This window comes from Pseudorasbora parva, chromosome 8, assembly GCF_024679245.1.
Source record: "Pseudorasbora parva isolate DD20220531a chromosome 8, ASM2467924v1, whole genome shotgun sequence".
NCBI classification, from domain to species: domain Eukaryota; kingdom Metazoa; phylum Chordata; class Actinopteri; order Cypriniformes; family Gobionidae; genus Pseudorasbora; species Pseudorasbora parva.
In genome coordinates, this window is record NC_090179.1 from 1,448,473 (window position 1) to 1,473,992 (window position 25,520).

Below are 25,520 nucleotides of genomic sequence, written 5' to 3' on the forward strand. Positions count from 1 at the left end.
AAAGATCAGTGAAAAATTCTTAAAGTGTTAGTTAGGAAGGGTCAGAGAGCTCTCAGATTTCATCAGAAATATCTTCATCTGTGTCTGAAGATGAGCAAAGGTCCTACGGGTTTGACATGAGGGAAAGAAATGAATGACTGAATTTACATTTTGGGTGAACTATCCCTTGTAAAGTTGGTCTGTTCCCCACCGTATGACTTCGGAAGACTTGAATATAGTGCACAAATGTACCTTTTTCAAGATGAACTTTAATCATGATCAGGATACGCATGTTCAAGAATATTCAAAAATGTATTATCTTTGGCTTCTACACAAACACACAAAATAGGGATGTAAACAATTCATTCAACATCATGATATCAATTCCAGGGCTGCTATAAATAGGCGCAGTAATGCAAACTGTAAAGGGTCTACTTTTATTTCTGTCAACTCACAATAACAATAAAACATGCTTTTGTAAAATGATGAAGACGATCAGGATGCGCTTTCTGCCGTCTCAGTCTCAGTGAACCGACACTCAGTGTATATTTGCCTCACAGACATGATAAATATATCTATGGAAAGATTGAAATGCCTACTTATGAATGAATCAATTCAAGTGGAATTTTTTTAATCAGATTATGTAGTCCGTATGAAACATGCATATAGGTGCATCCACTGTGGACATCATCGTAAACTTATCTCTGCAGCCCAAAACAGAAAATATTATCAATAAATTATTAAAAATGTTTAGAAAGTTTCCTTCACACCACATCTGTTGCTGGTGCGTTTGAGTGCGGAATAAGCCATGTGTTATGTATATATATATATATATATATATACAACCCCAAATCAGAAAAAGTTGGGACAGTATGGAATGTGCAAATAAAATAAAAAAAGAAGTGATTTCTAAAATTACTTTGACTTGTATTTCATTGCAGACAATATGAACACAAAATATTTCATGTTTTGTCTGGTCAACTTCATGTCATTTGTAAATATGCATCCTTTCCTGTCATTCAGACCTGCAACACATTTCAAAAAAAAAGTTGGGACAGTAAAGCATTTACCACTTTTGTAATGTTGCCATTCCTTTTCACAACACTTAAAAGACGTTTAGGGACTGAAGAACACCAAGTGATGAAGTGTTTCAGGTGTAATTTTGTCCCATTCTTCCTGCAAACAAGTCTTAAGGTGGGCAACAGTACGGGGTCTTCGTTGTCGCATTTTGCGCTTCAAAATGCGCCGCACATTCTCTATTGGAGGCAGGTCGGGACTGCAGGCAGGCCAGTCAAGTACCCGTACCCTCTTCCTCCGCAGCCAGGACTTTCTAATGTGTGCAGAATGTGGTTTTGCATTGTCTTGTTGAAATATGCATGGACGTCCCTGGAAAAGATATCTTCTTGAACGCAGCATATTATGCTCCAAAATCTCTATGTACTTTTCAGCATTAATGGTGCCTTCACAGAAGTGCAAGTTACCTTTGCCAAGGGCACTGACACAACCCCATCCCATGACAGACCCTGGCTTTTGGACTTGTTGCTGGTAACAGTCTGGATGATCCTTTTCTTCTTTGGTCCGGAGCACACGGTGTCCATTCCTCCCAAAAAATACCTGAAATACTGATTCATCTGACCACAGTACACATTTCCACTGTGTGATGGTCCATCCCAGATGCCTCCGAGCCCAGAGAAGTCGACGGCGCTTCTGGACACTGTTAACATAAGGCTTCCTTTTGGCACAGTACAGTTTTAACTGGCATTTGTGGATGTAACTACGTATTGTGGTACTTGACAAAGGTTTGCCAAAGTAGTCCTGAGCCCATGTGGTGATATCGCTTCTAGATGAATGCCGATTCTTGATGCAGTGCCGCCTGAGGGATCGGAGATCACGGTTGTTCAGCTTAGGCTTGCGGCCTTGTCCTTTACGCACTGAAATTCCTCTTGATTCCTTGAATCTTGTAATTATGTTATGCACTGTTGAATGTGAAATATCCAAATCTCTTCCTATCTTTCTTTGAGGAACATTGTTTTTAAACATTTCAATAATTTTCTCACGTATTTGTTGGCAAACTGGCGATCCTCGGCCCATCTTTGCTCCTAAAGGATTAGATCTTTCTTGGATGCTGCTTTTGTACCACATCATAATTTCAATGACCTGTTGACATCACCTGTTTCAAATCACATCATTATTTAACCCTTTTACCTCATTACTAGCCCTAAATTGCTCCTGTCCCAACTTTTTTTGAAATGTGTTGCAGGTCTGAATGACAGGAAAGGATGCATATTTACAAATGACATGAAGTTGACCAGACAAAACATGAAATATTTTGTGTTCATATTGTCTGCAATTAAATTCAAGTCAAAGTAAATTTAGAAATCACTTCTTTCTTTTTTTATTTGCGTTTTCCAAACTGTCCCAACTTTTTCTGATTTGGGGTTGTATATATATATATATATATACAGTATTGTTCAAAATAATAGCAGTACAATGTGACTAACCAGAATAATCAAGGTTTTTTGTATATTTTTTTTATTGCTACGTGGCAAACAAGTTACCAGTAGGTTCAGTAGATTCTCAGAAAACAAATGAGACCCAGCATTCATGATATGCACGCTCTTAAGGCTGTGCAATTGGGCAATTAGTTGAATTAGTTGAAAGGGGTGTGTTCAAAAAAATAGCAGTGTGGCATTCAATCACTGAGGTCATCAATTTTGTGAAGAAACAGGTGTGAATCAGGTGGCCCCTATTTAAGGATGAAGCCAACACTTGTTGAACATGCATTTGAAAGCTGAGGAAAATGGGTCGTTCAAGACATTGTTCAGAAGAACAGCGTACTTTGATTAAAAAGTTGATTAGAGAGGGGAAAACCTATAAAGAGGTGCAAAAAATGATAGGCTGTTCAGCTAAAATGATCTCCAATGCCTTAAAATGGAGAGCAAAACCAGAGAGACGTGGAAGAAAACGGAAGACAACCATCAAAATGGATAGAAGAATAACCAGAATTGCAAAGGCTCAGCCAATGATCACCTCCAGGATGATCAAAGACAGTCTGGAGTTACCTGTAAGTACTGTGACAGTTAGAAGACGTCTGTGTGAAGCTAATCTATTTTCAAGAATCCCCCGCAAAGTCCCTCTGTTAAAAAAAAGGCATGTGCAGAAGAGGTTACAATTTGCCAAAGAACACATCAACTGGCCTAAAGAGAAATGGAGGAACATTTTGTGGACTGATGAGAGTAAAATTGTTCTTTTTGGGTCCAAGGGCCACAGGCAGTTTGTGAGACGACCCCCAAACTCTGAATTCAAGCCACAGTACACAGTGAAGACAGTAAAGCATGGAGGTGCAAGCATCATGATATGGGCATGTTTCTCCTACTATGGTGTTGGGCCTATTTATCGCATACCAGGGATCATGGATCAGTTTGCATATGTTAAAATACTTGAAGAGGTCATGTTGCCCTATGCTGAAGAGGACATGCCCTTGAAACGGTTGTTTCAACAAGACAATGACCCAAAACACACTAGTAAACGGGCAAAGTCTTGGTTCCAAACCAACAAAATTAATGTTATGGAGTGGCCAGCCCAATCTCCAGACCTTAATCCAATTGAGAACTTGTGGGGTGATATCAAAAATGCTGTTTCTGAAGCAAAACCAAGAAATGTGAATGAATTGTGGAATGTTGTTAAAGAATCATGGAGTGGAATAACAGCTGAGAGGTGCCACAAGTTGGTTGACTCCATGCCACACAGATGTCAAGCAGTTTTAAAAAACTGTGGTCATACAACTAAATATTAGTTTAGTGATTCACAGGATTGCTAAATCCCAGAAAATAAATAAATGTTTGTACAAAATAGTTTTGAGTTTGTACAGTCAAAGGTAGACACTGCTATTTTTTTGAACACACCCTTTCAACTAATTGCCCAATTGCACAGCCTTAAGAGCGTGCATATCATGAATGCTGGGTCTCATTTGTTTTCTGACAATCTACTGAACCTACTGGTAACTTGTTTGCCACGTAGCAATAAAAAATATACTAAAAACCTTGATTATTCTGGTTAGTCACATTGTACTGCTATTATTTTGAACAAGACTGTATATGCAATTAAAAGCTCATTATTATGATTTATGGCTAATTAAATATAAATGTGCGATTAGCAAACTATTTGCTTAATGGAATGACTACTAGTCAACTAAAAGGCAGCCCTACTTCTCATATTGACGTCACTTTGATCTCCAGGGAAAACCTTGACTTCTCAAAAAGATTTCCAGTGGCCAATGCCAAGAGTTTTGCCCTAAAATGACACTTTGCTTGCTTCTTGTCAAGCCCTATCGTATGCCTTCAGAACACTGAAGATCCGGCATGAGTCGTGTGGGGTCATTTTATGATTATTTTGCATGCTTTTTTAAAACTTGAAGATGGTCACAATTCACTTTCATTATAAGGACAGCATCAGAGCAAACAATGACTAATGTTTAGGTGTACTTCCTCATTACTATTTTAGGGCTGGATAGCATTGTATATTTTAGCTACCTATTCAAGTACTTGCCATTAATGCACTTTATTTAGCATAAATGTGTTGATGTAAATGTAATCTAGTCAAAACGTACAGCCATCCACAACTTAAAGAGAACAGAAAAGCAGAGACATGAGAAGGTGTGGAAATAAAAGCTGCTGATCTGAAATGCAATTTCTGCTTTGGTCAGATGAAGTGAAGCCTGCTGAGTAGTTAAAGTGTGTCTGGACTGAATTAAGTGTTTGATATCTACTCCCAGCGGACTGCAGTAATAATAGAGCAGCTGGACTGGGCTTCTGTCAAGTGCTCGATGCCACACTATATAACTTCTGGCCCATGAGTTTTGTGGAGGAACATTGTTCTGGTTGAGCTTTGGTGTGCTTTTAAAAGTCTTAGGCACATTAGTATATTATGGGGCGGCAGTGGCTCAGTGGTTCATGTAGATTGTCTACAAACCGAAAGGTTGGCGGTTCAATCCCCGGTTCCACCTGACCAAGTGTCGAGGTGTCCTTGAGCAAGACACCTAACCCCAGCTGCTCCCGACGAGCTGGATGAGCCTTACATGGCTGACACCGCCGTCGGTGTGTGAATGGGTGAATGTGAGGCAAAAATGTAAAGCGCTTTGGATGGCCATAGGGTCTGTTAAAAGAGCTATATAAATGCAGTCCATTTACCATATTTTCACCCCTCAAAATGTTTTTAAGCCAGTTATTTCTATATTTTGCAATAGTGTGTCAGTAATATCAGTTTACATCTTTAAGCATTTATTTAGCCATTCATTGTAATAATCCATTGCAGTGAGATTTGTGTCTGCAGGAGGAGTCTGACAACAGCTGATCCACATGGAGATCTGATCTCTCCATCATCGAGTTCGTCTGGGATTACATGAAGAAACTGAGACAAAATCCACAAGAACTGCCACAACATCTCCGAGACGCTTGAAGAAACCCTCCTGCAGAGCTCCTGATAAACTATGAGCACGTGTACCAGGACGAAAGCTGTTGAAAACACAAAGGGTGCTCACACCAAACACTGATTTGATTTAGTTATTAGGAGTTCATTGATAAACAAAATCTATTTATGACATTATTTTTGAAAGCATTCTCACTTTACAGCACTTCTACACAAGTGTCTAAAACTGTTAACAGTACTGGAGCTTTGCAGGAGGCTCTCGGAGATGTTGAGGCAGTTCTTGTGGATTTTGTCTCAGTTTCTTCATGTAATCCCAGACGGACTCGATGATGGAGAGATCAGATCTCCGTGTGGATCAGCTGTTGTCAGACTCCTTCTGCAGACACAAATCTCACTGCAATGGATTATTACAATGAATGGCTAAATAAATGCTTGAAGATGTAAACTGATATTACTGACACACTATTGCAAAATATAGAAATAACTGGCTTAAAAACATTTTTTGGGGCCTAAGACTTTTGCACAGTACTGTATGTTCCCCAGAGTTTTGTCGTTTTTAATGATTTTCAGCTTCATGCTCCCCATAGCTGCTTTTCTCAGTGTATGATACGACGTGACACACACTGGCGAATTATGTAAGTACTTAGCAGTAGTAAGTAAGTAATTTCCTACAAAATCACCCTTGACTGCTTTAAAATATAAATTGTTATAGGTTCATCAAAGTTTGCATGATTGTTGGAGAAATGTAGCCTAGCAATCTAGACGCAGCCTGGCGGCAGCAAAGCCAGTTTGCCGCGAGTGTCATCTAGCAACTCTCCATTGGATTGTGAGCTGGAAAAGCCAAACTCTGGTCAGGCCAATCACATCGTGTGTAGCGAGTCGGTGGGCGGGGCTTGACATAATGACGGCAGAGCTGTGGTGGTCCAACGTGAAATCCCTGCTAACAAAGAACGGCACTGAAATCATTCTTAAAACAGGAAAAAAGTGTTCAGAGTTATGCCGACTGGATACGGCAAAATCAACTAGCTCCGCTGGTGGGACTCTATTCCTATGGGTGATGTCAAGCCAATTTAATGCGCCTGCAAAGCATCCCGGGAAGGCAGCAGTGCATTTGAAAAATGGTGCACGTCCAAAAGCTGGCAGAAGCCCATCTTTATGCAAATTAATCCGTTAAACGCGACACACAAGTGTCGAGCAAATGTGTTAAAAACACAACATTCCCTGCTGGCTCAAAATCACGCCCATAGCAGCAAACTTGAGCAACGGCCATCAGCGTACAAATGAGGGAAGCGCCGCAGCACCACGCTTCAGTCGCGGCACAAAAGTGGTCCGTAGTGTGAGTGTAACTAACTTCCGGCAGCTACTGGAATAACAACACATCTCATGGCAGACTTTCAAAAGACACACATGCCGATTATTGATGAGCGTCTCACACTGTTTAAAGGAAATAAAAATCAGTTGTCTGTAATCTACGGGAAGATGCTAGCAACCTAGATAGCAACCCATCTACAAAGTGGATCAGAGAAGAATGGGAGCCAGAGATGAGATGTGAGGGAGGAGATCTGGCAGACTGGTTTAAAGGATATTGAGGAACAATCGGTCAATCCTAGATTATGTCTCATTCACTTTCAGGTCTCAAAGAAGAAATTACATCGAATTTTCCCTAATGTTTCGCCACTTTCTGATACATGCAAAACAGATTGCCAATAGTTTCGTTCTCTGTCGTAAAACACAGAGATTCTGGTGTGGCGTGTTTGAAACACTGTCAGATGTTCTCGGGGTAAATTTAGAGCCTAATCCAGTGCTTATTATTATTTTAGGTCATTCTAATGATGTACTTTTGTTAAACAATGCTTGTTTCTTTTGTTTTGTTACTGTATATAAGAATATTACTCCTGGAAATTGTATTTATTTCAAGGTATTTTACGATTGAATACATTTTTAAAAAAAAGACACACATGCAACGGACTTGCATTTGCACAGCTGCATCGATTATGGCTGCACAATATTGAAAGAGTAGTAAAGTGTGCATACGCTTGTGGTTAGTTTGGAGGATTGCAGTAACAGCTAATCTCTCCTCCAGCTGAACACATCAGGCTCTGCCTTCTCAACACACTCCTAGAAAAACACACAGATAAATTACACAGGTGTGTGTGTGTGTAGGGAGAGACATGTCTTTTAGAGTCAGTTCAGCTGGGTCGTTCCTCCCTTTGGGGATGTCCTCATTTGTAAAATTGGTATAAAAATAAAGTTCTTTGAAAATATAAACATGCAGAAAGTTTTCTATGATGGGTAGGTTATAAAATGTACAATTATCTGTATATAAAATAATACATCTATTACATCTATGCAATGTCCCCAATTAGACTAAGAAAACGTACGTGATTGTGTGTGTGTGTGAGTGTGTGTGTTAAGGACAAAAGGCTGCACAACTCTGCCAGCCCAGACTAACTCCTCAATGGTCTAAACGCTTCTTTCTGTTCCCCTTGAAATGATGTGTTGGGTCTGTGCATGTTACAGGACGGCACCGGACGAACTGCATGCTAGTGTAGGAAACTGTAATTGCCCTGCTGTCAAGCTCATATGATGACCTGGTTTAATTTAACACACTCACAAGGTCAGAATAAAGAGACAGTACATGAGACAGAAAGTCTTCTGCTGCACTGTGAAGAGTCAGCACACAACAAAGAAAGAAACACACAGCAAACAGACAAGCACTGAAAACTGCTTCATGTCATGGGAAGGAAAACCAGCACTAAGAAAACAGCCTACCATCTCTCTGCCCTCCCATCTGTGTGTGTGTGTGTGTGTGTGTGTGTGTGTGTGTGTGTGTGTGTGTGTGTGTGTGTGTGTGTGTTTCGGGGAAGGGTCACTGACATATGTTGTGCTGTAATGACTCCCTGTGGATGTATGTGCTGAATCAGCCCCATTACATCAGACACGTTAGATATGTCTGTCCTGACCCACACACACACACACACACACACACACACACACACACACACACACACACACACACACACACACACACACACACACACACACACACACGAGTGTTTACACATGCTGTCAGGCTGAAGGGCGGTGAGCTGTGTGCATCTGGCACAGCTGGCTTCACTTACATCTGCTATTATTCAGTTACACACAGGACAGACACACACACACACACCTTCTGACATGCTACACACACACACACACACACGGTAGAGATCCTGCACACTGACACATTGTGGATCTACAACAGGCGTGTGCAAAACTGACAAAAAGTCCTCAGTAACAATAATTAGCCAGTATTTGGGCTGGTTTTGGCCTGTCGTGGTCAGCTCTTCATATTCTGTGCGCTGGTCAGGTCACAGCTCTGACTTTTTCATTAGTAATCTCCAGTATATCTATAAGTTCACTTGTATTATAATTGCAGGACAAATTAAAAACATAGTTTTAAACTAGTTGTGTACCAAAGTTTGATAGTGTTACAGTTAAAGCCGGGCTCCAGACTGACATTAGAGCATTGGCAACAGCATCTGATTTGGCGGTGCTGGAGGAAAATGTATCATAACGTTAATTTAATCATAAAATTACTATTGTAATGCATTGTTTAGTTAATAAGTGCAGTTACTAATACTAGTACATGTTTGTTTTTTTCTTCTAAATGTAACAGTGAAGCGCTGAGCTTGAATTGATATGCAGAAAAAAGAGCTTTTATTAACAACAGTAATGTGCAAAACCTCGTTTTTATAAGCAACATTAAATATTTCAGTCTAACTAAACGTACTATTGGATTGAGCTTTACTGTCCATTCTGTTTGTCTCAGAGCAGAAATGTATCTTTGACACCGGTGGCATTAATTCACATTACTACATAAAATCACACCACATTTACAGCACAAATACATGCAACATTAAACAATTAAAAACTGGTAACATTTTTTTAGTTTTTTTTACTACTTTAGAAAACTGTATGATTTAAGATAATAATTGCCATTGGGACAAACAATTTTTATACACTTCTGGCCAAATAAATTTTTAGTCTAAGTCCAGATGGGAGATTTTCAAAAGTAGAATGTATGAGTATGGGTATCAACTCTGGCCAGCTGATCATACCTAGAATATCTAAATCAACTGCAGGCGGTCGATCCTTTTCCTATTTAGCTCCTAAACTGTGGAATAGTCTTCCAAGCATTGTTCGGGAAGCAGACACACTCTGTCAGTTTAAATCTAGACTAAAAACACATCTCTTTACTATGGCATACACATAGAACATTTTTAACTTTCATTATTCAATTCAATTGACTGATTGTTAGGCTGCATTAACTAGGTCAGCCGGAACCGGGAACACTTCCCATAACACCTGATGTACTCGTTACATCATAAAAAGAGTGGCATCTACGCTAATGTTAGTGTCTCTGTTTATCCCGAGGTTTATCCCGGATCTGGGCCCTGTCCGGATCGGATGGTGGACCTGCCTGGACATGACCAGCTCATCCTGGAGTGTCTGCTGAGCCGTGTCAAATGGTGTCTCCTCCGAATTTACCTCACTGGCACGACATGCTCAAAACCCGTCTTCGGCGCAATAATTCCGATCTTTCATGTATTCATACTCTTGTGTAATTGACGCCCCATCCTAAATAAATCTGTCTCTTCCGTGATACCATGACATTTTGAATATTCCAATCTAATATGATTTCCGACCTGTAAGGTTGCCAGAATAATAATCTTACACGGTGTGTTAATAGGCCAGAGGAGAACTGGCACCCCGACTGAGTCTGGTTTCTCCCAAGGTTTATTTTTCTCCATCATGCCCTGATGGAGTTTTGGTTCCTTTGGTCGCCTTTGGCTTGGCTTGCTCAGTTGGGGACACTAAAAATATGATTAAAGTTATTCAACTTATTATACAAATAAAATGTATGAATTAGGTCTTATTTAATTCTATAAACTATAATACTGATCTGCCAACATTGTCTCTCTATGATAAATGAAAATAAGCTGATAACATCACTGTTTTCTCCAGTACGACTGTACAGCCAAATCTAATTTTGTCGCAGTATTATCCTGTTTGACACTGTGAAGCTGCTTTGACACAATCGTGATTGTAAAAGCGCTATATAAATAAAGTTGATTGATTGAGTGATTGATATGATCTTTGAAAATCGCAATTGCTGTTTTTTAACAGTCAAACAAGCCATAAGGTGTCCAGTAATGCTATGTGCTTGATTAACTATTTGTAAAAATAGAAAAAAGTATAACATAATAGAAAGTATGTTTTTCTGTTTTAATGTTAGATTGCTGTACCATGAGGCAATAAGTGAGAATGCTCTCAATCATTGATCAGTGTAGCAAAGCTAAAGTATGCGTGCTAATGTTAAAACTTCTCCGTTTTCTAAGAAGACCCAAACATAGTCTTGCCTTTTTATGAATACAATCATATTCTATAATCTATTGTTCTTCTATAGTATCCTATTGAACTAAAGGGAGCTCTTTACTTGTGCTCTGTGTAATTCAGTCACAGTTTGAAGAAAAGGTTTTGTTTTTCACGAGACTTTCTGACTTCCTACTTTGAGTGGAAATGGCTAAAAATGATATAATGAATAATGTAAAAAATAAAAGAAACAATATTTGACTATTTCTTCCACAACACCATGGGGTGTTACCACAGTAAATCATGGTGAATGTTTCTGATTTGTGTCTGAAAGCCCTGAATGTTTCAAATGTTTCTCCAGGTCTCCACGTCAGCTCTGTTTGATCTGATATCTGTGGTTTGTGACTGAATTCTTCCACTAGATCTGGCAGAAGCCATGTTATTATGTTATTAATACCATGGTGAATTTAAACCCTTTCTGTCTGGATCTCCACTCGGTGTTTCTCATATCTCATCTCAGAAATGGCAGCTCTTATCAGTCGGGCACCGCCAGTGCGACCTCTAACCAAATTCAGTCGCACCAGCAGGATAAAAGGTCACAAAATGCCACCATTTAGTCACAGTCTGGAGCCATGAAAAGTATATGGTAAATGGACTGCATTTATATAGCTCTTTTAACAGACCCTATGGCCATCCAAAGCGCTTTACATTTTGCCTCACATTCACCCATTCACACACCGACGGCGATGTCAGCCATGTAAGGCTCATCCAGCTCGTCGGGAGCAGCTGGGGTTAGGTGTCTTGCTCATGGACACCTCGACACTTGGTCAGGTGGAACCGGGGATTGAACCACCAACCTTCCGGCTTGTAGACAATCTACATGAACCACTGCCGCCCCAGTGGCTCAGTGGGTCATGTAAAAAAACTATACTTATTTTATACACTAAAAAGCGGGCTAATTTAATCCCAAGTAGTATTGAAATAGTACACAAGTTTACTACTAGTACAGTGATATTAGTATACTTTTTATATAAAATATACTTAAAAATATATTTGAACTTTACTTAAGTATACATAATAAAAGTAACTTATTTTTTTGGTATCTGATGAGTGCAGTCTCAGTACTAAGATATGGTCTGAAAATCCTCACAGAGATACAAATGATTTACTCTTATTATCTGATCGTGGCTGTATGTTACTCCATCTTACCACTGGTTATGGGCAGAATGTGTCTATTTCATCTTTCAAGAGTAACGTTAGGCTAATGAGCCTAGAAATAACACATTCAATACACTCGCGCGAGTGCTGACAGGCAGCAAACACGCAGCCTGACATCGGAGTTTGACGTTTACTTCACTGTTATTAACTCTTTTTAGAGTAATCAGGTATATTATACTTTTATTTGGTCATTATGCAAGATGGTGAGAAAGATTCGCCTTCGCGTTCACGATAGAGCATTTCAGAGGTAGCGTTACATGGACGTAGGAAAATTAAGACCTGTTTAACATTATTTAAGACCTAGAACGCAATGCTTCCGCGAATTTAAGACTTTTTAAGACCCCGCGGGGACCCTGGGCCTAAACATGCTCCAAAACTCACATAACTTTGCACATGCGTCAGAAGTGGTGAAAATGAACGTCTGGTATGGGATTCAGAATTAGGCGTGGCAAAATGGCTTGATAGCGCCGCTAACAAAATGTCACTTATTTCCCTTGGTCGACACGCACCAGTGCGACCTGCTGATGAAAGGTCACAAAATGTCACCATTTAGACACAGTACATTTAACGCACAAGGTTGAAATGCGGAAGAAACATGTAAGAGCCTAAAAAAAAAAAAAACAGGAAGTGAGATTTTTCTAATTTTCTTTGCACAATTTTTGCAGTTTTCGCCATTTACAGAGTTTGTACTTAAACCAGCTCCACCTAGAGATTTAACCAGATCATCATCATATTTGGTCAGGCTAATCTAAAGGCCTTTGTGATGTTAAATTGTAAAGATGTTGAGTTTTCCCTGGAGATCGTGTTCATGGCGGCCTGATAAAATGGCTGTTCCGCAATGAAACAGGAAGCTGTTGTAACTCAGGCATACAATGTCCGATCTGCCACAAACTTCACATGTTTAATAATAGTCCTGGCCTGAAGACATCTACAGGCCGATATTCAGTTACTGTCAAAGCACCGCCTGCTGGCAACAGGAAATGGCACACTTTACACTGTAATTCACTCCCAGAAACACATTTAAATATACCATAAAGTCCAAAAATACTATTAACACATTAAATCACGCAACACTCGGCTAAAGTGCTAATGTATGCGATTAACGGCATGGATCAGGACGTTTCTGTAACTCAGGCATACAATGACCAATCTGCCTGAATCTTTACATGTTGTGATACATGTTATCACTGTAAAGCAGCTTTGAAACCATTTATATTGTAAAAAAGCACTATATAAACAAAGGTGACTTTTGTAAGGGTAGATCAGTTTGGTTTTGCTCTGAAACTCATTTAAATTCTGTCCTCATTGGTGAAAGAGCCAATGTCATCTTGGTTTGTCCGAATCAAACATGATGGGAATGAGTCTGGTTAGTGTGAGTGACAGACACAGCTGCAAACACTCATAAACACACTGTTGTCTAGTGGCGTATGTGCAGATGGGCTCACACAACATCGCACACTTGTATCCTTGAGATAGAGAGCTGATAGCAGATCTGGGACTGGTTACGATATTCAACCACTGCAAAAAATTACACAACAATTCACCTGAATGTAGTGCCATGATTAGTTCCTCATGGCAGCTGTAAACCATTCTCTTGATTATTTATCCAAGTCATTGTTTTGATGAACTGAACCGGGACACTCCAACACAAGGCTAATGAATAAAAGGAAAAGGGCTCATCTCAGTCCATCTGACAATCTAACAACTCCACTGAAATTACAATCCCAAGGCACTGAAGGATCCTTTCAAATGTGTTACTTTAGGAGTAAAGACACGGCACGTGCAAACACATCTGTGGTGTGTATCTGAATTGAGTTGAAACACTGCAGGCGTGTGTTTGTTTAAGTGCTCTGGTGTGTGTTTTACTGAGGGGGTTAATGCAGCGAGCCGCTGACACAGCACTCCGTATGAAACCCTCACAACTTTAACCCTTCCCCAGCCTGCTCCAACACACACACACACACAAATACGAGAGGAAACAGGCCAAAAGCACATTACAATGAGTTTGGTGAGATCCCTCCAGGATTACAGTAGGCACTTACCATGAGAAAGAAAATTATTTTACTTTCATAAACTATTACAGGCACAGATCACTACTAGATCTGGTAGTTAATGAGGTGGAAATGGCATGATATGTAATATATATATATGTATATATTACACTCCTGAACAAAATCTTAAGACCAGGGGATGCATTGCAAGTTTTACTCATTTCGCACTTGTGGATCATAACCGGGTTGTAAGTGTTGCTTCAAAATGCCAAAAGAAGAAACAGGAGCAAGAGACAAAAAATAGAGAGCAGGCGATTTATTGAAAACTGCATTTAAACTCAAACAGGCCGTTCATCAGCTGAGCAAAAGTTTAAGACCATTGCCCAAAATAAAGGCACAACAGTACTAAACGTGTGAAAAAAGGACTCAGTAGTGAGTAGCCCCACCGTTCTTGTTGATCACTTTAAAAACTCAAAAGATTTTGTTCAGGAGTGTATATATATATATATATGTGATGGTATAACATTTCCACGACAATTGCGGAAGCTTTATTTGGTTATGCGTGGATGAATTGTCCACTATAAGATCAATAAGGTGCATTCAGGAAATAGATTGTGTGAATTTCCATTTCATTCCAACTTTCATGACATTAAAGCTCTCACTGAGATCAGAGGGTTTGTCTGTGAGTGGAGAAGGTTTGAGAGGATCGAAGAGGTGTGTGCCATCATGTGATTCCTTAAAACAATGCAATACACTGGCGAGTTAAGAGCGATATGTTGCTCCTCCAGCTTTAGGGTCTCTGTGAGAGGATCACACACACACTTACCCCAGTCTTATCACACAGCCTGAGCGTGTGGAAAGAGCCCATGGCGAAGAGCTGTCCGTCCGGAGCCCAGGCCACTGCGGTGATGGGGTAATCATGAGGAGAGCTGCAGAACAGGAGCCGCCCATAGCTGTCCCACACCTGCACACACACCACAGAGCGCAGTTCATCACACATTACACCGCTCAGTCTAGCACAACACAATCATTCTGCCTGGACATTCAACTAAAAGGCTTATTTTCAGCAGCTATTTTTTATAAACATGAGTGATGTTGTTAAGTTAAAAGTGCCGTATGTGATTGGTTGCTAAGAAACGCTGCTGAAAATTGAAATCAACAGCCAAATAAACAATTTTATGAATATTTAATAAATGTCTGTTCTGTGTGTGCTGTTTGTACATAGTGCTGTCTGTGTAAATGGGAGAAAACACGAAGTGGATTGGGCCGATCCACCGAGCAGCACAACACACTTGTGGCCGATCAGCAGTAGGGGGCAAGATCTTCAGGACCCACGCTAATGTTAGAAAAGCTCTCCAGCGCTGAAGAGCCCTCGGCGAGACGCAGCGGGTTCTGCTTTATATGGGAGTAACTGTGCTCTGAGATGTTTTACAGACCCACGATATGCTGTTGTCTTTGTTGCATCACAGCTGGTTCATTTATACCTCTGTGGTTGCCTGTGTTCATTAGTGTGTTCGTTATTTTGAGGGCGGAGAAGTGAAGTTTGAAAGTTTTAAACAGTTTGAAAATCTTGGCTTTATCACCATCTCTGAAAAGCCAGCCTGACGTTTATATGAGTTACATTACTGGCAACTCTGTCACGTTCCCTTTTTGCCTGTAACTTGCAGTTTTGTTTCCCCCACAGATCATCAAAGATGGGGAAACGGACTGAACGTGAACAGCCCTGATGAACGCTTTGCTCTGGGATCAACAAGTAGAGGAGAGCAGGACACAAACTAACACTCTTTGACTTTCTCCGTTTGTATAAATCCACTTGGGGTTCAGGGTATTTATTTTTTCCCACATTAATTTTACACACGTCTTCTACAATTATGTGGTTTTGTTTCATTAATAAAGTGTATACTTTTTTCTTGATTTTCCCTGAAGGAATGGAAGTTAATTACTGTAACGCTGTGTGACAACATGCCCCGTCTGCTCGACTGGGATTTAGACCACAACTCGTGTCTTCTGCTGTTAGATCAGCATTAAACAACCATCTCTACTCTTAAAGAACAGATATAAGATTATAATATCAGATTTGTCTCATTTTAAATAAACAGAGATAAAAAATAAACTTAAGTTAGAAATGTACTTTTGCTATGGTAAAATAAACGTTCAGTAATATCTTAAAGATTTTTAAATGTTGACGCTATTTTTTCTCTAAATAATGTTGATATGGCAATTAGTAAATACACTAAGTTTGGTCATCCTGGCATGTGCGTTCGGTGACAGTGAGCTGCATTACACGCGGGACTGAAATGCTGGCTACAAAGAAATCTCTAGCTCTCGTTTTGGTCATAGTTTGTCTTGAAAAACGGAGATATTTGACTGTCGTCGTAGGAGAAGTCACACTGCAGGATTGTGTGCCAAATCTTCTGACACTGCCAGAATTTCGTCTGAGGTAAAATTTGATCGCAGCGCTCATTAATCGGCTGTCGGTGAACATGTCAAACTAACGACCAAAGACGTCAGATTTTAGCCTAGGATCAGAGGAATCTTTTAGGATTTGCTAAATTTGTCCCAGACGGCCAAATCGTGGCCAAAATCGCACAGTCCCTTACTGCACCCGTCAGATGTTTGTCTTCTGGAACAATCGATTTTGTTCATAATGTTGCTCATTAGTTTTGAATAAAAGCTGTCAGAACCGACACACCCCCTACCACATTGTAAAAGCCGCAACTCTTTGTTTAGGGACATGATGTTCCCAAAATATCAGTCATTATTATCCGCTTAGCAAGGAGACCGTTTTCAAGCTGATCTTTTATGTACTGAGGCCCAAAAGCTTTAATAGTAACTATGCTGATGTGAAAAACACTGCCCCGTTTTTGCCTTTGCTTCAGAAAACAAAGCGTTCTCCTGCTGGAAAGCACAGGAGCCTCAGTATCAGATCCCTCTATAGCCCACAGCATGAAGTAAAGCATGACGTGGCCTTCGTTTAACTCGTTAATCCTGCATTATCAACATGTGCTGACCTTATATTTGCAGTCTTCTCCTCCTGACAGAATGAGATCATTGACGGCACTCCAGTCCACCTTCAGAACGACTCCATCATGAGCTTTCCACTGCGGACACAGAGCATTACTAGCCTGGCAGAGGCCTCAGATCATCTAAAGCAAACGCTTATGATTGACTTTATGCTATAGTGGCCATTTGTGGATATGTTTGCCATGTATATGAAGTCACCACAGTGGTCTCGATGACATTAAAGTGATAGTTCACCCAAAAATGTAAATTCCGTCATTAGGTCCTCTCGCTCACGTCAAACCCGTCAGACCTTCGTTCATCTTCAGACACAGATGAAGATATTTCTGATGAACTCTGAGAGCTGGCCCCTCCATTGACAGCTACACAACTCCTACTTTCCCAGAAAGACATCATTAAAGTAATGCATTGGTTTAACCTCAGTTTTATAAAGCAACTGGAGTGCAAAAAAAAGATTCTTCAATGTTCGTTCACGCAGCAAATTCTGCTTTCACATCAACACAACACACAGCGCATGCATCGTGGTGCTCGCACAAACACGTGTTGGAGATTCATATTTGGTAAATTACCGTTTTTTTTGCGCAAACAAAGCACTCCAGTCACTTCATAAGACTGAGCTTAAACCACTGGAGTCATATGGGTTGCTTTAAAGGGTCCATAACACACACACACAGTGTCTGCCAGTGTGGTGTTAATCTTGAGTATATGTAGAGTGCTGTAGATCCTTCATATCTCACAAGAGTCTTTAGTTTATCAGATTTATAAAACACAGACACACTTTACAGACTCTTTCAGAAAACAGAGCAGTGGGCGGAGCTAAAGACACACACACACACACACACACACACACACACACACACACACACACACACACACACACACACACACACACACACACACACACACACACACACACACACACACACACACACACACACACACACACACACACACACACACTCTGTCTCTCTCTGGTTTGTTTCCAGAGATCTGACTGCTCAGTGTTGTGTGTTTTTGTTGAGTAAATGTAACCCAGCTGTGACGTCCCTCCCACCCTCCACCCCTGGGTCTGACCTCAGGTGAGGAGGTCAAGGGTTGTGTGTGTGTGTGTGTGTGTGTGTGTGTGTGTGTGTGTGTGTGTGTGTGTGTTGGGGGGCAGTCGTTCTCTGCACTATAACTAAGAAACAGAGACATATGTCTAGCCATCCCACCCAACTCAATCATCACGATTAGTTACACCTCATAGGAGTCATGTCACATGACTACACCGCTTTACCCAGCAAACACACCACACTGCCCGAGCATTATTTGTGGGAGCTTAATAACAGCGTTAGAGGAATGTTCTTTAATGCTTTTACAATCATGAAATCACATGCCAAAGACATTGAGGGAGCTTTTAAGAAGAGGAAGAAAAAAGCTAAAGTATAACTGATAAATATACAAGTTCTGGTGGAAACACATCTGATATTTCTCCACGGCTCTCTTCTGACAGCTGTTAGTCCTGTTATTGAGGGGACGGCGGTGCACACACACACACACACACACACACTCACTCATGTCAACACAACTCACATGGCACCTTTGAGAGGTTCGCAAACAGGACATCCTTAATCAGGGTTTTTGAATTTAAAATGATTTGTGAATCAATATTGTGCAACACAACAGAAAAAACGCTCCTGACACGTTGGGCCAGATCACAGGATAACGGCAAATTAGCATGAAAAGTGTAAAGTTCAGCGAGTGATCTACTGACGACACACAGCCGGATCATTCCCATAATGACCCACCCAATCTACCCGTTAGCGTCTGGTTTAAGACATGCTTTTAAGGGCTGTAAATAACGGCTCAAACGCCAGTAAACGGACGAGTGCAAACCTTAGTAAATCACCTCGCATGATTCATTTAAATACTCTCGTCTGAAGAGGGAAACTCCTACAAATGCATATTCAATGAGATCAGCCGCAAAAATAACCCAATACAAAGCCGGCGTAGAACCTACACTGCAGAAACGCTCTTCTTATTTAGTATTGATTTCTTGTTTCCAGTCTAAATATCTAACAATTCTTAAATCAAGATGCATTTACTAGATCAGTAAAACCACATTAGATATTTGTTCTTGTTTTGTTGAAGATCAAATCTAACTGAAGTGAGTTTTTGCTTAAAACAGGCAAAATGATCTGCCAATGGGGTGAGGAAAATAATCTGATTTCGGATTGAAATCTTGTTTCTTGTTTCCGTCCCGAACAGAAATAAGATTATTTTTCTCAAGAACAAGAAAAATACTAAATAAGAAGAGCATTTTTTGCAGTGCTGGAGCGCTGCTATTTACATTTTTGGGTGAACTGTCCCTTTAATTGCCTGCCATCAGAAAGTGTCACAGTGGAGCAAACTACTATTGTCTAGTACTATTGTTAACTACAAACTACTACTGTCTCTATTTTCATCTTTTTTTCTTGACATAAACAAGTTTGCCAATTTTCAACCACCTTTGTATTGTTAAGATGTCAGGAATATGACATGCTTTAGTGTGTGTGTGTGTGTGTGTGTGTGTGTGTGTGTGTGTGTTGTGAGTACCTGCAGAAGTTTGGAGCTGGGCTGCAGTGGCTTCACCACGAGCTGCCGACCTGACGTGTACAGAACCCGTCCGGAGTCTGGAGCCCACGCCACAGAGTACACGGGAGTCCCTACACACACACACACATGCACGCACGCACGCACACACACACACACACAGTTTGTAGCAGTTTCTCATTCCTTCCAACAAAGTGCAAATGCTTTTTGACATGCATCAATTGCTTTAATAACTCTCTGCTGTTTTATAACATTATCATTTGCTTATGTCATGTCAGTCAAAATTAGCTATACTTGTGAATGCTGAATAGTCATTCCATATAAAACTAATAGTCCTTGCAATGAATAATGACTTCATAGCTTGAGTCATTACATACAAAAATGTTGAACTAGTTGTCAAAATCTGTCAAGCAAATTTTACACTTTTTTAAAAATCTTTTTGTTTTCTTCCTGAAGCTGTCTCCTGTGTCTCACCGTGCTGTAGATGAAATGAGAGGAGCGTCTGGATGTGCATGAATGATTACAGTGCTGTATGTTGTATGTTCAGGTCCTATTTGTACTGCAATATTGTCTACAGTTATGCACAGCTCTACTAAAGGGAGTTTATGTGTGTTGTAAATAAGGGTGTATTTTTTATTTTGCACGATGCTGTGAACAAATTAGAATTGCAAAGAGCAAATGCAGTAAAAATGTGTAATTCTACATATCCAGTGTCTTGTACCTCACTGAATACTGTAATGTGTAACTTTACTGTATTTTTTAAACGGCTGTGCAAATAGTATATAGCCTTGTCTTGAGCATTTCCTGGTAGTGTCACCAAGATCGGACTTCTTTTGCATTCACAGAGTAAACTGTCATAATGAAAACATGACGAAGCCATTCGACTTTAGCCGTGGAGATCTTGTTCATAAACAATAGTGTCAGGACTTTCCATCTTGATGACACTGGGACTGTCATTGACATGAACACTTGCTTTTGAGGAAAGAGCGACCCATTTCGAGCGAGTGACACGCTTCTGCAGGTTATCAACCAGGTTTAACAGTATGCACTGATTGTTTTGAGAACTGCTGTGCAAATGTAAATAGTGATGTGAGGAATGCACCAAAGCGACTGAGAAAAATGTCCGTCCCAACTGGTTTAGTGGACCTAAACCCGCTCATGTCTCGGGTCAGATCCTGGTTTTCAGACCTCGACCCAAAACTCCTCTCCCAGAGACAGTGAACATGTTTGTGCTGGAAATGAATTGTCCTGCTAATGGACAAGAGGCCTATAGGTGGATCGTGTTACACAGACTTCCCGTAATAACGTCACTAGAGTGCGTCTAAACCCATAAATAACTAATAATAACGACAGTTTAAATTGTCAGCAAACAGGAAAAAATAACTTTTTAGGATGTCCGGGATTATGTCCAGATTATGATGCCTTTGAACTGATTTCAGAAGAATGTGGACATGTAAAGTGTAATAAAATAATTAAATAAAATGTGTGTGTGTGTGTGTGTGTGTGTGTGTGTGTGTGTGTGTGTGTGTGTGTGTGTGTGTGTGTGTGTTTACCTTGTTGGGCTAGAGTTGACCTCAGCATCCCACTCTTAGACCAGATCTTGAGCTGTCCATCTTCACCAGCTGACACACAAAGACAAATAAAAGTCATACAGGTGAGGAACAACAGGGTAAGTAAATGATTTTCCTTTTCAAGGGAACTATCCCATTAAATCCTACAGTAACTTGCTGTTCAGAGCTCAAAAACACAACAGACGTGTGTGGCGATAATATGAGACAGGCCACAACATAATGCAATGGACATTTCCTGTCAGCTTTATTTAGCCTCGTCTGCTGTTAGCCTGTGAGGATAAGCGTATCTGTGCGGTTTAAACATTGATGTATGTGTGTGTGTGTGTGTGTGTATATCGAACGCACCTGTGATAAGTGCGGTCCCGTCATGATTCCAGCGTTCCGCGAGAACGGCTCCTCGATGCGCCTCCACACTCTTCTCTATCCGCCCAGATTTAGACACCAGATGGAGTTTACCTACACAACAGCACTCAATCAGTGGAGGCCATCTTCTGCTCACACACACTCGATGAGTGTGTCATTGGAGTAAGTAACAAACAGGTGTGTGTGCCCGAGATCTGCAAGGTTACAAACATTCTTCCAAACATCTTTCTTTGTGTCTAGTAGAACAAAGACATTTATACAGGTTTGGGACAACTTGTGGGTGAGTAAATGATGACAGAATTGAAATGTTTGGGTGAAATATCCCTTTAAAGAGTTGAGAGGAAATGAGATGTACACGACAGCACGTCAGATCCGCATCGTGTTCGCGTTAAAGTGACAGCAGCCACTAATGATGTCTGTGTTTAAAGCCACAGCATGTCATTTCCGCCGCTAGAGGTCGTTTCTTCCTCACAGAGGCGTGTCTTGATGACTTGATTCGGCAGAGCTTTTGTTCTGCCGCAGACGAGCGATTATTACACTCATGTGTGTGTGTGTGTGTGTGTGGGAATGCAGCGCTGTTTTCTCATATCACACACATCTGAGTGTGTTAAAGTGATGTTATAAAGCTGCTATGAGACTGTTGTTCACACTGCAGTGAGCGAGATCAGATTAGGCGGTAAAACATGCTACTCTGAGCGGTAAATCAACAACACCAGATTTCAACAATAAGACTGACTGTGTGGAGAACAATCATTAGTTTCTGTCCATCAGTGATCCAAACGGTGTCTAATAAAACACACCCGATATTAAAGCAGCTTTGGTGTACCCATGGTTTCTACAAATAAAGAAAATCAGCGGAAATCGACGCGGGTATGATGTCACTGATAGACAACAGGTCCGTGTCCGGGTTCAAATCAATGATTTCCCTAGATCTAGACATTCTTGGGAACATTCAGGTTAATGTAGGTACACAAGTCAACAAAATATATGACATTGTTCTATTTATTTATTTTTACTCCAAAAAGCTTACATATTGTGCCTTTAAAGTTAATCAAAGAACTGTAGAAAACAAGAAAATCAGGAAAACTGTAGCTTTAAAGGGATAGTTCACCCAAAACTGAAAATTAGCCCATGATTTACTCACCTCAGGTCATCCAGGTGTATATGAACATGATATGAAAACTTTCTGAATTAATGTTCCGGCCGATCGCCGTCCATGGAAAAGTGTTGAAAGTGCTTCTCAAGATGCGTGTGCGACGTCTGACGAGCCGCGAGCGTAACTGGAGCGTAAGCTTTTGAACTGCAGAGGCACTTTCAACACTTATTTTTCCCATAAACTGAATACGGAAGGTGATCGCCTGAAACGTTATAAAGTTTTAAATATGGATTTTTGTTCTTACACAAACGCATAAATTCACTTCTAAAGGCCCTTATTAACCACCGGAGCCTCGTGGAGCAGCTATATGACGGACAGATGCACTTTTATGGACTTCAAAAACAGAGCAACAGTTACTGCCATTATAAAGCTTGAAGATCCAGGACATTTTTAATATAACTCAACTTTAATTCGTCTGGAAAAAGAATGTCATACACACCTGGGATGACTTGAGGACGAGTAAATCATGGGCTAATTTTCTTTTTTGGGTGAACTAACCCTTTAATACGGCTTAATCTATATTTAATTTATTATTTGTGCAGTGAAGACTGTAAAGTGTTTGACAATTGTACCCAATTTCTGAATATTTCCTACCAGTCAGACAGGCCACAGGTCAAACCTGCATTTATTATAACGAGTTTATGTGAGGAGTGTTTTAAAGGATTAGCTGACTTCCTAATGCACATTTCCTGATAGTTCCCTCAGCCCCATCTCATCTATGTTCATGTCTTTCTGTCTCCAGTGGAAAAGAAATGAAGTGTTTTGAGAATATTCCAGGATTTTCCTCCACATAATGGAGTTCAATGGGAGCCAACGGTTGAAGGTCCAAATCAATGCAGTTTCAGAGGAAGAGCTTCAGAGACTCTGATGATCCCAGAGGAAAAGGGATCATCAGAGGTCTATCATTAATATCAGAATCAGTGTCAGTGTTACTGGCCTTCATTCATAAAACATGTCTTTAAGCTGTTTCTACATTTGTAGAGTAACAGTGAAATGATTAAAGTATAACAGCATTATCAGCAGTGGTTGATCTGCTCTCTGTGTGTGTGTGTGCAGACACAGGCATGGAGACAGATACGGAGGAGTGTATACTTAGCGGCGGGGTGTGTATTAAGACCCATGAGTGTTCTGTGTAATTTGTGGTCGTCTGAAACTGCACATCAGCATGATGCTGGCCGCCACTGAGCTAGATTTAGAGCATGTGACTGCAGGTTAGAAGTGCATGAAACATTGTGCAGAAGAGGAGATGTGTGTGAGCAGTTTCTGCACAGTAGCTGTCAACACCTCTGCCTTTCTCTAACATTCATCTAAACAAAAGCGTTAAAGCCAGGACGTGAACACGAGCCGCATGCAAGCACTGGAGGCCCATATTTCACAGCACAACCCCTGACAGGCTGAAACTCACACTGCACTGTTGATCACGTCACATGAGATGCGAAGAGGCGATCATACACAGCAAAAACGCTCTTCTTATTTAGTATTGATTTCTTGTTTCCAGTCTAAATATCTAACAATTCTTAAATCAAGATGCATTTACTAGATCAGTAAAACCACATTAGATATTTGTTCTTGTTTTGTTGAAGATCAAATCTAACTGAAGTGAGTTTTTGCTTAAAACAGGCAAAATGATCTGCCAATGGGCTGAGGAAAATAATCTGATTTCTGTTCAGGACGGAAACAAGAGACAAGATTTCAATCAGAAACAAGATTATTTTTCTGTGAGGAGGTTTTACCGTCGGCGCTGGTGAGGGCGAAGGTCTCGGCCCCGGCCTGCCTCTTCCCACTCACGGCCTTGGGGAAGCAGTGCAGGTCGATGGGGTAGGTGTGGTCCTGCAGCTGGAGTAGCACGCTGGTGTCATGGCTGAGCAGGTTCCAGCGGAGGATCTGATGGTCGTCGCTGCAGGAGTAAAGCTCATCCGCGGAGCTCCAGCCCACGCAGCTCACCAGCTCTCTGTGTAAGCCGCTGTTAAGGTGACCGGTGCAGACTCATGAGACACAGATACAGATACAGCGCACTGAACCATGGCATGGCCTGAGAGAGGCACGACAAACCTCTCCACACCAAACTCAGAAATAAAGGCTCCAGAACACACACAGTTTCTGCCAGTCTCATGTTAATCTTGAGAGATCCTTCATATCTCAGCTGTGACATATCTCGACATATCTTTGGTTTATCAGATTTATAAAACACAGATACGCTTTACGAACTCTTTTAGAAAACAGAGCTTGAGGAGGCGTGCAGTGGGCGGAGCTAAAGACACACACACACACACACACACACACACACGCTATAAGTTGGTGTTGATCACATTTTATGCACTTACACACTTGTGTGTGTGTGTTCCCGGTCATGAGTGGAAAACAAACACACACACTTACAGAACTCTGGACACACAAACTGCATCCACTGTCCCCTTAACACTGGGATATTTGTGAATATAAACAAGGTGATCTTTCCCACACACACACACACACACACTTCTTTAGTGACATTATTGATTTAGTGTTTTAAAACACAATGCCAGCGCTCCGGTAACCCAATTGAAGCTCGTTGATGGGTGCGCTCTTGCTCTCACACTGGATGGTGTGTGTGTGTGTGTGTGTGTGTGTGTGTGTGTGTGTGCCCATCCGGGACAAGTGTCTATACAAGGAATCCCAGACTTTATGATGTCATATAGGGCCATACTTGAATAAAACTTCCCAAAACTTGTTCTGAATCCTGAAGGAGTGTATCTGGAAAAATCACAGAAATAAATATAAATATATTTTTTTATTTTTTGTCCATGTTTATCATGAGAATCAATTCTATAGCAGTGTAAATAGGGCAGAATGAATGCATTTTTTAAAGGTGTCTTTTCCTATTTTCAC

General features: G+C 40.7%; 1 protein-coding gene across 1 annotated transcript in view; it reads right to left on the reverse strand.

Annotated features, from left to right (window-relative positions):
• The window catches only part of ift80 (intraflagellar transport 80 homolog (Chlamydomonas)), a 63,241-nt gene that overhangs the window by 36,423 nt on the left and 1,298 nt on the right, over window positions 1–25,520 (reverse strand). Inside the window, exons 3-8 of the mRNA XM_067451884.1 lie at window positions 24,386–24,606; window positions 21,479–21,589; window positions 21,116–21,184; window positions 19,566–19,675; window positions 16,982–17,071; window positions 14,797–14,934 (exon numbers count right to left, since the gene is read on the reverse strand). Coding sequence (XP_067307985.1) covers window positions 14,797–14,934; window positions 16,982–17,071; window positions 19,566–19,675; window positions 21,116–21,184; window positions 21,479–21,589; window positions 24,386–24,606 — 739 coding nt within the window. The remainder of the gene's footprint in view (window positions 1–14,796; window positions 14,935–16,981; window positions 17,072–19,565; window positions 19,676–21,115; window positions 21,185–21,478; window positions 21,590–24,385; window positions 24,607–25,520) is intronic.